Below are 15,723 nucleotides of genomic sequence, written 5' to 3'. Positions count from 1 at the left end.
GCTATTTGTACATTTAACTACGTCTAGATGAGTTTTTTTCTAAACAAAATTCAATTTTCAAACAAACTTAGATAATTATAAATCTAGAAATAAATAAAAATATGTTTCCAAATGATAATTGCATGTTTTATGAAACTTAGAGTTTGTTTCATGTTAACGGGTTATTTTGATTTATTTATAGAAAAATATTCAAAAATCTTAATTAATTACTATAATAATTTTTTTATAAAATAATTACATTTTATTTGATAAATTAAATAATTAAAAAAATATCAAACAAGCTCTAATATAGTCATGCATATAGGGTTAGGGAAGTAAATTTGAAAATTTAAAAGATCCAAACTATAGCTTTTAGATTTTTAGTTCGTCAACTCGCGAACATTAGAGACTTGCTAATGGGTTCACAAATATGTTCTTTTGAAAACCTGTAAAAATATTTATTTAGGGGTTCATCAAGAGAACTTAGGAACATTTTCGTTTAAAACATTATTTATTAATATATTAATATTTATTACCCAATAAAAATGTGAAACGTAATGTGTTAAATACATACCAACTTTGATTCAAGCCCACATATATATATGATAAACGAGCCTAAATATAAATATTAAACTAGTCGAACTCAAGCATGAGCATGATTGGTACGTTTGCAGCTGGACATACATCCATGTAATTAAGGTTCTAATAAAATAAACGACATAAAGAGATAAATTAAGATAACAAAATTGCTTGCATTGACAAATACATTTCTCATTTGGTCCTCAAAGCAGTCATCTTTGAATTGGGCTTGTGTTCTGTTTTTCATTTTTCAGGAAGAACTTAAAAGTATATCTTAAGATCCTTCAAAGAATTCACACAAAAGATTGAATATGTGTGAGAATATCCACTTCAAAATCACCAATAATCACCACAAGAACATAACCCATCTTTAAAATGATGATATCGATTAACATCCCTAACCGTTATCTCCCTTCCTTTGATTTTCGAAATAAACTTAATAGCTACATGACAGTCTTCACAAACCCGAAGATTCTTACTTATCAAAAGCCTACTACCCGGAGGCGTACTTATAAGCCCATACGCAATCGCCAACCTTTCGCTATGACCGCACACCAACCGAGTCTTCTCATCATCCTCGACGTCGTGAAAAACTTGCGACGTATTGGGAACATAACCTGCGGCCGCCATTAACCCTTCCAATCTATCCAACTCCGCGTAAATCTCATCCGACAAAGGATGAGAAACATCTCCCGAGAGAAACGAGTGAACCGAATTCCTCACTTCAATCCAACTCCGAGCCACGCTCTTCTTCAAACCTCGATCCGTCATCATCTTCCTCAATTTCGCAACTCCTTCCCATCTCCCCTTCTGAGCGTAAAGGTTCGACAAAATTACGTAATTACCCGCATCATCCGGTTCTAGCTCAACGAGCCTCTCTAACGCAACCTCCCCCAATTCAACATTGCCGTGAATCTTACAAGAATTCAACAAAGCCCCCCACACGCCAGCATCCGGTTCAACTGTCATCTTCTTTATAAGACCATAAGCTTCGTCGAATTCACCGCAATGGCCGAAAAGATCAACCATGCACGTGTAATGCTGAACAGTCGGCTCAATACGATAATCTCGTACCATCGAATCGAAAAGACTCCGACCTAATTCCAGGAAACCTCCCCTGTTACAAGCCTGGAGAACTCCTACGAAAGTCACATGATCCGGATGAGTCATCTGTCTATACAAGTCAAGCGCCTCGTTTGAATGGCCGTGCATAGCGTAGCCAGTAATCATCGCATTCCATGAAACCGTCCTTTTCTCCATTAGCCGATCGAATAAAACTCGAGCGATTTTGACAGAACCACTCTTTGCATACATATCTACAAGAGCAGTCTTCACTTTGTCTTGGAAATGGAATCCTTGTCTCCAACTAAACCCATGAAGCTCCCTGCCTTGTGTAAGTGCGGCAGAATCAGCAGAAGCCGAGATTGCGGTTATGAGAGTTGCGACAGTCGGTCTCAAACCAAACGTAGCCATCTCCCCACAAAGAGACAAGCATTCTTCGGGGCAACTATTTTGGGAGTAAGCAGCTAACATAGAATTCCACAGTACAACGTCTCTAACTCGAATATTATCGAAAACTCGACGAGCATCACTAGTGCAGCTACATTTAGCATACATATCGATTAAAGCTGCTCCAACATATATATCGTTTTGGCATCCAGTTCTCACCACATTCTCATGAACATCCCTTCCCACTTCAACATTAGACAAACCTGAGCAGGCCTTAAGAACGAACGGGAATGTGAAATTATCAGGTTTGAGACCATAATCGATCATTTGATAGTAAAGAGAGATCGCAACATTGTAAGGACCGTTCCAAGCATACCCACGTATCAACACATTCCAGAGAAAAATATTTTTTTTAGGATTTTTATCAAACAGGTGGTGTGCATCTGACAAGTAGCCACAGACACAGTATAAATTCACCAGCTTGGTCGCTAAATCTATGTTATAGCCTCGTCCAGTAATCAACATATGCGCATGAACTTGCTTTCCTGGGTCGATTGCCCTTCGGGCAATGCAGGACCGAAGGATAGCCGCATAATTAATTGCATCGTTAGAACAGAGATCAGCTGAGTATGTATTCTCAACAACGGGTGATGGGAATGAATGAAACTTGAACTCAAATTGGTGCTGAGGAGATAATAAGTAAGTAAAAGAAGATACCCAGTTAGAGATTGATGATCCCCTCTTTATCTTTGCTCCGGCTTGAAGCAGCAGCATCTGATAATCTGCCGGAAATAAGTAAATCACGGCGGCATACTTCCAAAGATGCGAACAGCTAAAATCAAACTACCCTTTTCAAATTTGAAACACGAATGAAGAATGAGGAACCCAATAATGGTGCCGAATTCGTCACACCGATCGATTCATCATTAATAAAATATAGCCGACTGCCGGCCGGCTGATATGCATATGTTTAGAATAGGGTTTTGTAGTGCCCTGTTTGTTTAAGCTATTTTTATTTCTGTAATTTATGTTTGAAAGAAGAAAACAATAATAGAACAAAAATGACAAAATATTTACTTTGTTTTCATTTTAAATATAGGTTAACTTATATACTAGAATTAATATTTTTTTTAATTTAATGAAGGAACTAATGAACAAAAGATTATAGAAGATTAGGTACAAGACTTGATTCAATCATGGAATAATGTTGAACCAGATAAATCAAATTAAATCAAATTAATTAGACAAAAATCATTAAATTATATTTTATTATAATTGTTTTCCAAATTCAATTAATTAATTGAAAATATCAAATAATAACAAAATAATTAAATCTAAATTTCAATTCTAATTGGAGAACAATCAAATATTTAACTCTCGGCTTAAGTGGAAGATAGGCTTATCCAATCTTTAACCACGTGGCATCTCCTTAACAAGGCTCCATATCTTTCCCGATGCATACCCAAATAGACACGTGGCACTGTAAATCCATACCAAAGATCAAAACCACAACTATCGCCAGCATCTGATCAAAGTAGCACCACCAACAGCAAAAAAAAAAAAAAACAATCTTTATAGAAAAATAAGGCCCATGGCATCTCTTGCAACGTTCGCCGCCGTCCATCCAGGCACCATCAAGGGCCTCGCCGGAAGCTCCATTACCGGAACTAAGCTCCAAATCAACCCATCTCGCCAAAACCTCAAACCCACAAGTTACAGGTATCAAAAGATTCTCCATTTCTTACATATTGATAGAGTGATAGTTTAAGCTTTTAATAAACTAACCGCAAATTGAATTTGAAGAAGAAAGGCTGGAGCTGTTGTAGCTAAGTATGGTGAAAAGAGTGTTTACTTTGATTTGGAAGATTTGGCTAACACTACCGGTCAATGGGATGTTTACGGTTCAGATGCACCTTCACCTTATAACCCACTCCAGGTTTTCCTTTTTTCTATCTTCATCACATTAATCCCAAAAAAAATACTATCTTTTTTCATTGAATCTCCCCTGTAAAAAACTGCAGAGCAAATTCTTTGAGACATTCGCCGCCCCTTTCACCAAGAGAGGATTGTTGCTGAAATTCTTAATCTTGGGAGGTGGTTCGACGCTTGCTTATGTCAGTGCCACCGCATCACCGGACGTTTTACCGATCAAGAAGGGTCCCCAATTGCCTCCAAAGCTTGGACCTCGTGGCAAAATCTAATTCTTTGCATTTAGACTACAAAATGAATGAATATGTTCTTTTTTCTTTTTTTGATTTACTGGAGATTTGAACTTTCTCTATATGTAATGAAACTAAACTAAACCCAAGTCAGTTTCTTGGTGCTCTGTCATTGTCAATGTCTTGCGGTTGGGCTTCTTAAGATACCTAGGTTTTCTGCATATGAGAATCTCCTGTTAGTGTCTATGTTGGCTGGTTTGGTCGTGAACTTAGGAGAATCATCGGTTGAGTCGATGAAATCTAATAGTCTTAGCGACTTAGGTGTCCCTTCTCCGGTGGTTGAATGATTCCTATCAAGTGAGTTGGCCTTGATGACATCATTGATCCTCGATACGACAGCGAATGCCAAACTTTCTATGATTCTTGAATAACTCTCCAGAATGGAATGCCCTATATCCTGCAAACCAACCCAATTCAAACTCAACCCTGAACTCAAACAAAGACATTTTAGATTGATTTGGTTGAGTTGTGTTTTGTTTTGTACCGTGTTGTGTTGGATTTTGCTTATATCTAAAGCAGATTGAGGAATTCCTGGGAATCTCTGTTTCATAACAAGTAAGATTGTCTCTGCTCTGTCTTCAAGGAGTTCTCTTTTCTCCAAGGTTACTGTCGAACTCCAAGCTGACTTCCCATCTTTAGCATCATTCATCTTTCGCTTCCAAATGACTATACATGCCTCGATCTTATTCTTTAAATCGAGTATTTTATGCTCCGATGATAAATCCGTCGACAAGAGAAAATGGTCAGCATCAAAATGATCCACCATGATGCTCTTATAAACAGAATCTCCCAAGCTTGATCTCCCATTCTAAAATGTAAAATCAGAAAACAAATTAATTCATAAGATCATAATAAAAATTCCATAAGAAAATGAATCAATTGATTGATACCTTCGGGAGAGAATCTACGTAGGTTTCGGGTATCTCCATTTGAGACAATACATAAGCATTGATGGCCATGGCTGCTTTTAGTACTTGGTTAACTGAATCTTTCTGGAACAGCAAACGTTTTCTAGTGGATTCTGATAAGCCATTTGGAGAATCTGAAACGTTAGCTACCTCGTTTTGATCCTTGAAATTATCCAAGCAATCCTGTAATAATATTTGATCATCAATCAGTAACAAGAATGAATGAATGAATTGGGTTGTTGTGATTTTACAATGAGCATGGCGTCTAGCTTGCGCAAAGCTGGGATATTCGCGTGAAGATCCGCCCTTTGTCGGGTTGTCATAACCTTTGTATACACAAATAAAGAGAAAAAAACATGAAATTAGTACGTAATGATGATATGTCATAACATGATTATAAGTTTGATACCTCCATTGTTGTTCCATCTTTAGATATCTGTTTAATTGGAACCATCTCGACTATATAATCTGTTACAGATAGCAGCCAATCCATTTCCTTCTTCCATCTAGCTCTCGTCTCAGGCGCCAACGGCTCCAAACGCTTCTCTTCTCCAAACGCGGACGCTGCAAGATTTGTGATGGCATTTGATAAAGCCAAGGCAGATGAAACGCCTTTTCCTCCACCAGACATGTCTTCTCCCAGGAGAAGTTTAGAAAACTTTTCCTTCATCAGTTCCATATCTAAATAATACACATATCATAAGTTATAATTTGTTTAAATGTAAATGATTATGTGGGTAAGTTTGATTCGTCACCTTTGTTGATATTCTGAACGATGATGTCTTGGCGAGACGGCGGCGGTGGAGAAACAGCAGCGGCGGCGGAGGCAGCGTTCATACTAGAAGTCGAGTGTTTTCCCCTGAAATGATTGAACCTGGATTTAAGCTGTTCTTTTTCTTCTTCGAGACCTCGAACCATCTCGAGAGATTGAGAAGATATTAGAGAAATTATGAATTAGAGATTAGTGGAATGATATTAATTCTTGATGATGATGATGATATGTTGATTATAATTCATGGAGAACATGTTGGAGGTTAATTAATATGGTTGAGGAAAGGGGCTGTTTTATTTTAATGACGGCTGTCACTTGCTGGATTATATTCATATTCATGTTTATATTTACTAAATCTACCCAAAAACCTAATCAGCAAAACTTCATATAGTTATGCTTCACCATTATACCTGAAAATAACATACAAAAAAATGATAATATATAATAATAATAATAAATAGGGATAAAAATTATAACATAATCTCACTAATGTCAAATGTGTATTTTAAGAAATTGATTATAGTTTGTTTGTTTTTTTGCAAAACTCATTTTTTTATTAAATTATTTTGAGAAACAGAATATTACTTGGTACATAGACCGACCGTTCAGTTCACCTAATTATCTAAAATATATATATATATATATATGGTTTGACAATTTTGGGTTTCATGAATTAAAATTTTAATAAATCTTATAATTTGAGACATTTTATTGTTAAAATTTTATAAAATCATATTTTTATTTTAAATATTTCAAAAACACCGTTAACTTATTAAATTTATAAAATTTATAAATAAATAAAAGTTTCATGACAATAGTTAACTACCTAATTTAAAAAAAAAATACAAAAATATAAGAAAGAAGTTAAATACCTAAGTGAATTAAAGGTTTTAACTAGTAAATTTTAGAGAATTGATGGTCAATACCTTCTGTTCGATGAATTAGTGATATTAATATTATTTATTTATAAATACAACATACATAATTATTTAAGTTAATATCAAATGCAAAAACTCATTTTTGTATAATTTAAAAAATGAGAGATTCCCAAATTATGAGGGATAAAAAAAAATTGAAATCACATTTGACAACTAATAAAAGCCCCAATCTGATAAATGTAATTTTTATTTTTATTTGGTCGAAATATGAACTTTCATAAATAATAAGTCTAACTAGAAAGTCAATGTACAACATACTGACAAATTTAGTTAAAAAATGTTTCAAAATAAAACAAAGTTAAACAAAATAAAATAAAATAAATTTTATAATTATTAACCAATTTGACCAGATCATAATTCTAGTATCTTTCAAAACATCAATCAAATTATAATTGTTGAAATTATTTTGGTGGAGGTGTCCCAATGTCGTCTAAGATCAAATTCAATTAGACTTAATACGTATGTATTTAACCAACTTTGACCTAATATTTAAGTATTGATCTTTTGGAGCTTTAGAAGGCTCTTGATCTTCTTGAACATTAGTCCTAATATTTATTTATTTGAAGAGTTAGTTAATGGAAAATTATTTTATTTAAACTTGGTTAGATTACTAACTTCCTTTTACAATAAATGAGAGATGTGTGCATTTTTATGAAAAACACATTATTTTGATCTGACATTCTACCAACTTTATGGACTTAAAAAAAACATTCTACCAACTTCAATATATATTGGGTGTCTATTTTTTTCATTTAAATATCTACATAGTTTTATATGTATCATTCTTCACCTAATTAGTCATTAATTAAAAGTTATAATAATAATCTAATTTCAAAATACTTCTAAACAAATCTATACCATCTCATTTATAGTTGATTATTTTTTTACTTATATTTCTACTCATTTTACATTTTTTCTTACAAGTTGTGAATGATAATGTAGCTGAAAATTTCTCATATGGCAAAAAAATCCTGTTATGTATACTAACTCTTGGATAATGATAATTTCTATTATCCTTAGATTTTATATTTTTTTAAATCGTTTAATTATTTAGTTATGTGTGTAATCTTTATTAAATCTAAAAGCGAGTCTATTTAGGAGTTGTTACTTTAAACCAACAAAAAAAAATATTTAATAAACTTTTATGTATTCAAATCTTAAAAAAATATAATAACTATTAGTATAGTTTTTTTTTTCTCTTAATTTTAATATGTCCCTGATTATCTCTCATTTTATCAATCAAACTCATATTAGTTTATCATTGAAGTCAACTCCAAATATTTGTACAAAATATTTTTTTAAATTTAAATTTATATTGTAACTTTTGATATTTGTTTTTGACAATTGTTTTTTAAAATAAGTCATTTCTATATCTACCATCTAATTATAGAAGTATTTGCCCTAAATAATTTAATAAAAACATTCAAATAAAACACAAGTTATCACAACACAAATTTGTAAAAGAAGAAAAATAAAAGATCCAATGTCTAATTATGAACATCGATCTTACATTCTTCCTATCATACCTCAAATTAAAGTTGGTTGCAATCCATAATAATCAGAAAATTAACTAGTAATTTTATGTCGTCTACCTTGTAAGTCTGTCTTTCTACTTATTTTCAAGTGTATGTAACTAACATCGCTACGAATTTTATCAGTTTTATTTTTTTTTTTAACTTAGAAAACCAATTTCTTATTTGATTGTTTTATACGCTTTTTTTTATTTACCAACTATATTAAATAAAATGAGTTGATTAAAGTTATACAAAGAAAGTTAATATAGCAAATAGTTGGCTTCTTATATGACTAACCATAAAGGAAATAGGAAGGATTATGCATAAAGATTTTTCATACCTAATTTAGGAGCTGCCATGTGTGAATTGAGTTATTACCACAGAAACTTAATTGTTAAATAAAATTTATAAAAGTTACACTAGTAAAAAAAGGACCTTTAGCGACGGTTTTTCCCGAAGGTTTTGTAAACCTCTCCTAAATACTCCCGAGAGGAACAAATCATTCGGGATTAAAAATGGATTCCGAGTGGGGTGTAAAACCTTCGGGTTTATTCATTTTTACCGAAAGTTCTTTGTAGAACTTTCGGTTTTAACCTTCCCAAAAAACCCAAAAAAATTCTAAGTGTTGGATGTGGGTGAATTGCGAAGGTTTTTGTCAAAACCTTCGGTTTTGAAATCCCTTGGTTTTTTAATTACGAAGGTTATTCAAAGACCCTTCGGTTTTGCATTTTTTGAAAATTTCATTTCCGAAAGTTTTACAAAGAACCTTCGGTTTTGCTCTTTAAAAAAAATTTCTAATTTTTGAAATTGGTTTTTCCGAAGGTTTTTTAATAAACCCTCGGTTTTGACTAATATCAAAACCGAAAGTTTTATGAAAACCTTCGGCCTCAACCTCTATAAATACAAACTCTAACCCTTCTCTTTTTCATTCCGCTCATCTCTCCTTTCTCTCTCTTCCGCCGCCGCCGCCGCCTGCCTCCTCCAAACCGCGGGTTCTTCTCCTCTCTTCAGGTAATTTGTTTGATTTGGTTTTTTTTGTTTTGTTTATTGTAAGATTTAGATTTCTTAAGTTTATATATATATATATATATATATTATAGATCTAGATTTATGTTAGTTTACGTTATTTTGTTTGATTAATATATATATATATACATATATCTGAAATGCATTTAGGATATGGGTGATGATTCGACATGGAAGAGACTTCGGCGTACACCGGAGAAACTGCATCCGTGTTACCAGAATCTGATAACACAATCAGAAATTGCGGCACGTGAGGAAGAGGTAAGAAAGATGACGCTGGAAATGGAACAAATCCGACTAAGGGATGCCGAAAGAGGTCGTTTGCTCAGTGAAATCAAAGCGGACCGGGCCGAAATGTCTCAGAGATTAGAGAATCTCGAACAGGAACTTGTCTTGTTGAGGAGTCGACTGAATCAACCACCCCCTCCTTCCACCCCATATAATAATTAATTTCTAGATTTATTATGGATTTATGACAGTTATGTTTTAATATTTATGAATTATTGTTATTATGTTTGTTTGGTTTGGTTGAATATGTTTTAAATAATTATGTTTTTGTTGACTTTTAATCTTTTTTTTAAAAAAAAAAAACGCATCGCCAAAACCGAAGGTTATTTGAAAACCTTCGGTTTTGACCTTACATTAAAAAAATCAGATTTTTTTCTAAGTATGGGGAGGGGTAAAAACCGAAGGTTTTCAAATAAACCTTCGGTTTTGACCTTACATTAAAAAAATCAGATTTTTTTCTAAGTATGGGGAAGGGTAAAAACCGAAGGTTTTCAAATAAACCTTCGGTTTTGACCTTACATTACAAAAATCAGATTTTTTTCTAAGTATGGGGAAGGGTAAAAACCGAAGGTTTTCAAATAAACCTTCGGTTTTGACCTTACATTACAAAAATCAGAATTTTTTCTAAGTATGGGGAAGGGTAAAAACCGAAGGTTTTCAAATAAACCTTCGGTTTTGACCTTACATTAAAAAAATCAGATTTTTTTCTAAGTATGGGGAAGGGTAAAAACCGAAGGTTTTCAAATAAACCTTCGGTTTTGACCTTACATTACAAAAATCAGAATTTTTTCTAAGTATGGGGAAGGGTAAAAACCGAAGGTTTTCAAATAAACCTTCGGTTTTGACCTTACATTAAAAAAATCAGATTTTTTTCTAAGTATGGGAAGGGTAAAAACCGAAGGTTTTCAAATAAACCTTCGGTTTTGACCTTACATTACAAAAATCAGATTTTTTTCTAAGTATGGGGAAGGGTAAAAACCGAAGGTTTTCAAATAAACCTTCGGTTTTGACCTTACATTACAAAAATCAGAATTTTTTCTAAGTATGGGGAAGGGTAAAAACCGAAAGTTTTCAAATAAACCTTCGGTTTTGACCTTACATTACAAAAATCAGAATTTTTTCTAAGTATGGGGAAGGGTAAAAACCGAAGGTTTTCAAATAAACCTTCGGTTTTGACCTTACATTACAAAAATCAGAATTTTTTCTAAGTATGGGGAAGGGTAAAAACCGAAGGTTTTCAAATAAACCTTCGGTTTTGACCTTACATTAAAAAAATCAGATTTTTTTCTAAGTATGGGGAAGGGTAAAAACCGAAGGTTTTCAAATAAACCTTCGGTTTTGACCTTACATTAAAAAAATCAAATTTTTTTCTAAGTATGGGGAAGGGTAAAAACCGAAGGTTTTCAAATAAACCTTCGGTTTTGACCTTACATTAAAAAAATCAGATTTTTTTCTAAGTATGGGGAAGGGTAAAAACCGAAGGTTTTCAAATAAACCTTCGGTTTTAACAATTCCCAAAAAACTACTGATCGTCAAGACCGAGAGATATATTTAAAACCTTCGCAAATACACATCAAAACCGAAAGTTAATTTTATAACTTTCGGTTTTAAGACTACCTAGTTTGTTCAATTATTTTGTTTTTAACCCACTAATCTTAACTTCTAACTAATATAATCAATTTCGTGTTGTATTTTAAAATTTAATATTGTGTTTCATGTTCACATATTTATGATTGTGTTTGATTATTATAGAGAAGTCTATATGAATGTTCATGTTTGATTATCTTATGAATGTAGGTAATGTTTGATCAAATGGATTGTGCAATATTTTGAATACATCAAATGTGGTAAATTAATATTGTTATAGGTCATTAGAAGGTGAAAAACCAAAGAATTTAACCTTTTGTCAAGTGATAATTCCGAAAGTTATATAATTAACTTTCGGAAATAACCATCAAAACCGAAAGTTTTCTATAAACTTTCGGATTTTACATTTCTCAAGAACGAGGGTTATATATAAACCCTTCGGTTTTGATGGATATTTCCGAAAGTTAATTATATAACTTTCGGAATTATCATTTCACAAAATTGTAAAATTCATTGGTTTTCTACCTTCCAATCTAGACTCCTAAATAATATAATCAAGTGTGTGTTTTTATTTTAAAAATTTTAATTGTCTTTAATGTTAAAATGTTTATGAATGTGTTTGATTATATATAGAAGTGTATATGAATGTTTATGTTTGATTATCCTATGTATTTGTGTAATGTTTGATCATATGGATTGGGAAATGTTTTAAGGATATCAAATGTGTTAAATTAATGTTGTTCAACGTTATTAGAAAGTGAGAATTCAAATAATTTAACAAGTTCTCATGTTATAAAACCGAAAGTTAAATATATAATTTTCGGAAATATGCATAAAAAACAAAAGATTTACCAAAGCCTCTCGTTTTTGTGTATTTAAATTTAATTCTAAAAATGTATTTAAACATTAAAAACCGAGAGTTATATTAAAACTCTCGGAATGTTAACATTAAAAACCGAGAGTTATATTAAAACTCTCGGAATTTAAACATTATAAAACCGAGAGTTGTATATAAAACTCTCGGGTTCTTACATTTTGAAAAATTGTCCCGAAGCAGAACCTTTTTACATGTAAGTTTCAAAGTTGTTGTTACTAATTAGCATTAACGAGTGTTACTAATTAGCATTCGATCTATTTGCAGAGATTATAACAACGAGTCAAGTGGAGAAACGTTTGCCGCATATTTCAAACATCGAGTGAGTAAATTACAAACCATATATCCTAACTCTTCTTATTCATATTAACAACTACATTTCGGATACATATATAGGTCGCCCATTTAGCAGAAATTAACGACATATCAAGAGACCTCAAGATCTTAGGAGAAGGTCCAAGTATGTACTCGTCTATGTATGTTTGGTGTAAAGTAAACGGATTCAAATTCTGTACAGAAAAACACGACGAAGGTTTGACAACTCAAAATAGTGGGGTGGTTGTTGAGGGATTCAACGGATCTGAAACTATGTCATACTACGGAGTTTTGACGGATATAATCGAATTACAATACTATTCTCACAAACGAGTTGTTTTATTCAAGTGTAAGTGGTTTGATACACATTCGGGGGAACTAGGAGTGAAAGTGGATAAATATGGCTTCGTAAGTGTAAATGTAAACCGAATATTGAAAACGCAAAGTCAAGACCCGTATATATTGGCGAGTCAAGCAAAACAAGTATTCTACGCCCCTGATATGTCAGCCCGACCCGGTTGGAAGATTGTGACAAAAATAAAACCGCGGTTTACAAACATATAGTTCAGATTAATTAATTAGGTAGATTTAATTATGTTTTTAACTTTATATTCATTTTTATTACTACTTTATTTCAAGTATTCACTCATTTTTATTAATGATGTGAATTAAGAATGTCTGAAGCTCCTAAAACAACTTGGAAGAGTATGAGGAAGACACCCAAGAAATTGGATAAGAGTTACCAAAACCTACTTGCCCAATCCGAGTCGTTAAAGCAACGAGGATCTTCTTCGAGAGACCAACCACCGATTCCTGTGGTCCCGATAGCTACTGCGCCTCCCCGAACATACGAGACTGAAGACGATATTGATGATCTCGCAGAGTATATAGAGAGCACATTCGCTGATAACCTGCCTAGCGATGAGGCTGAAGACGAGGGACTTGAGGAGCCTATCGAGGAGCAGGATGACGAGGAGGAGCACGGGACCACTCCCGACCCATCATCGACAGGTATTTCGTTTACAAATTAGTTAGTGTTTCAATTGATTGACATATGTAATTAAGATTTTGATAATTTTGAAGAATCTTCTGCCCGCAAGAGACGGGGGAAGAACAAGAATATTGCGCTGTCTAAGAGGCTAGCGGGGACGAGGATCCCCTAACGTTTAGAGAGAAGGATGGGAGTCCAGGCGGTACAGATGTGGGAAGAACACGGTGGTCTAGACATGTGGGGTCGATTATCCGGGACCCCGCAACCGTCTCACACCGTCTTCTCAAGTGGAAGGCTTTAAGTGCAGAACAATTGGATTCACTGTGGATTGCTATCAAGGTACTACTTATAACTTGATTATACATTACGTCATTAAATAATTATTTGTAACATTTGGATGTTATTTATTTCAGGATCCGTTCGAAGCGACTAATGGTGACATTGAGTATTTTCGAACGACGGGGGTTGGGACAACGCCAATCAGATATGGGATAGATGGCGGTCGGATTTGAACAAGAATTATATCCACGTCCACAAGGGAGACGAGGCGGCGGTACTGGCTAATCCTCCACCGGACTACAATCGAGATGATTGGGAGTTTGTGTGTCGCAACCATTTCTTCACAGAAACGTTTAAGGTACGGTTTCATAATTCAAATAAAAGTGATATAATTAATCTAACTTCATTTGTTATTTCAAATTACAGAGACACAGTTCTACCAATACGAAGAACGGAAGAATCTGAAATTCCCTCATCGAACGGGAAGTAGACCGTTTGCACAAATTGAAGACGAGTTGGTAAGTTCATATTTGTAATAACTTAATATAAAATTGTTATTAATTATATAAATAATTTATTTCAACAGGCGATTGAAATGGGACGGCCACCGTCTGTAATTGAAGTATTCAAGAGGACCCGTACACCCAAAACCGACACAAGAAAACCCAACACCCGTCCCGGACGAACACTGTGCAAGAGAAAATTGTAAGTGAATTGAATATGCCTAGTTTTTTATTATATAATGATATTTTATTTGAATTGTGCAGGCTGAGATGGAAGAGGTTGTTAGTAACGAACCCGGAATATCGGATTTTGAATTGACGGAGGGGTGTTCGGACAACAAACACACGGGGTAGTGTTTCGGAATGGGATCAGGCGTCCGGACCCACACACTTTCGTGAGGATCGTCGTAGTGGAAACAGTTCACAGCGAAACAATGAGCGATTGTTAGAAGAGAATCAAAATAATGAAGCTCAAGCTGGAGGAACTGGAGAAAGAGATGAAGAAAGAAGGCGGAAAATGGAAGAATTGCAATCGGAAAAGCAAGAAATTGTGGAAAGAATGGAGTGGGAGAAGTTAGAGATTACCGAAAAAATGGAGAGGGAGAAGTCAGAGATGAACGCGAGAATGGAGAGAATCGAATTATATATGAGGCAACAACCACCTCCTCCCCCCACAAGCTAAGGTTGTTTCGATTATGAACATGTTTTCATTATAGTAGTTGAATTTATAACAGATTGTTCGGAATATTTGTTTGGTTTCGAATTTTGTAATGTTCACGATCAATTAATGTGATCGTTTAATGTATGTTGCATTTCTTTTATCATTAATATATTGGTTTGGCTGAACAGGTTTTGGTTAGGTTTTGGTTGCGAGCAAAATAATCCGCACATTTTTAAAAATTTAGGGGAAAAAACCGAAAGTAATATTGAAATCTCTCGGTTTTTCTCTTTTTGGAAAAAACGAGAGATATTAGAAACTCTCGGTTTTTAGCCAAAGAGAAAACCGAGGTAGTTATATGACAAACCCTCGGTTTTTATCCTAAAGAGGAAAACCGAGAGTTATTTACAAAACTTTCGGTTTTCCTCTTCGGGTAAAAACCGAGAGTTTTAATATAACTTTCGGTTTTCTTGAAAAGGAGAAAACCGAGAGTTAGTGAAAAACTCTCGGTTTTACACGAAGAGGAAAACCGAGAGTTATTTACAAAACTTTCGGTTTTAACCGAAGAGGAAAACCGAAAGTTTTGTAAATAACTCTCGGTTTTCCTCTTCGGGTAAAACCGAAAGTTCTTTGCAAAACCCTCGGTTTTTCCACACAGAGAAAAACCGAAAGTTATTTGTAAAAAGAGGAAAACCGAAAGGTCTTTATAAAACCCTCGGTTTTTCCACAAAAGAGGAAAACCGAAAGGTCTTTTTAAAACCCTCGGTTTTTCCAAAAAGAGAAAAACCGAAAGTTCTTGTAAAACCCTCGGTTTTTCCACAAAGAGAAAAACCCGAAAGTTTTC

The 15,723-nt window shown here is 33.8% G+C and overlaps 3 protein-coding genes across 3 annotated transcripts; 1 reads left to right on the top strand and 2 right to left on the bottom strand.

Annotated features, from left to right (window-relative positions):
• Nucleotides 1–850: 850 nt before the first annotated feature.
• Nucleotides 851–2,977, bottom strand: LOC124915157 (pentatricopeptide repeat-containing protein At4g21065-like). Its single transcript, XM_047455822.1, has one exon. The coding sequence runs from the start codon at nucleotides 2,779–2,781 to the stop codon at nucleotides 895–897; it is 1,887 nt and encodes a 628-aa protein (XP_047311778.1). The 5' UTR covers nucleotides 2,782–2,977; the 3' UTR covers nucleotides 851–894.
• A 551-nt stretch (nucleotides 2,978–3,528) lies between these two features.
• Nucleotides 3,529–4,338, top strand: LOC124916523 (photosystem I reaction center subunit VI, chloroplastic-like). Its single transcript, XM_047457252.1, has 3 exons — nucleotides 3,529–3,726; nucleotides 3,811–3,943; nucleotides 4,029–4,338. The coding sequence occupies exons 1-3, from the start codon at nucleotides 3,599–3,601 to the stop codon at nucleotides 4,206–4,208; spliced, it is 441 nt and encodes a 146-aa protein (XP_047313208.1). The 5' UTR covers nucleotides 3,529–3,598; the 3' UTR covers nucleotides 4,209–4,338.
• A 3-nt stretch (nucleotides 4,339–4,341) lies between these two features.
• LOC124916341 (rop guanine nucleotide exchange factor 12-like) lies at nucleotides 4,342–6,053 on the bottom strand. The gene is made up of 5 exons (XM_047457063.1): nucleotides 5,890–6,053; nucleotides 5,544–5,815; nucleotides 5,386–5,460; nucleotides 5,117–5,317; nucleotides 4,342–5,034 (listed from the first exon to the last, which is right to left on the bottom strand). Exons 1-5 carry the CDS (start codon nucleotides 6,050–6,052, stop codon nucleotides 4,342–4,344), a joined length of 1,404 nt encoding a protein of 467 aa, XP_047313019.1. The 5' UTR covers nucleotide 6,053.
• Nucleotides 6,054–15,723: the final 9,670 nt, after the last annotated feature.

This window comes from Impatiens glandulifera, chromosome 9 (genome assembly GCF_907164915.1).
Source record: "Impatiens glandulifera chromosome 9, dImpGla2.1, whole genome shotgun sequence".
NCBI lineage: Eukaryota > Viridiplantae > Streptophyta > Magnoliopsida > Ericales > Balsaminaceae > Impatiens > Impatiens glandulifera.
Note: the sequence above shows the minus strand (reverse complement) of the source record. Positions and strands in the feature narration are given on the sequence as shown.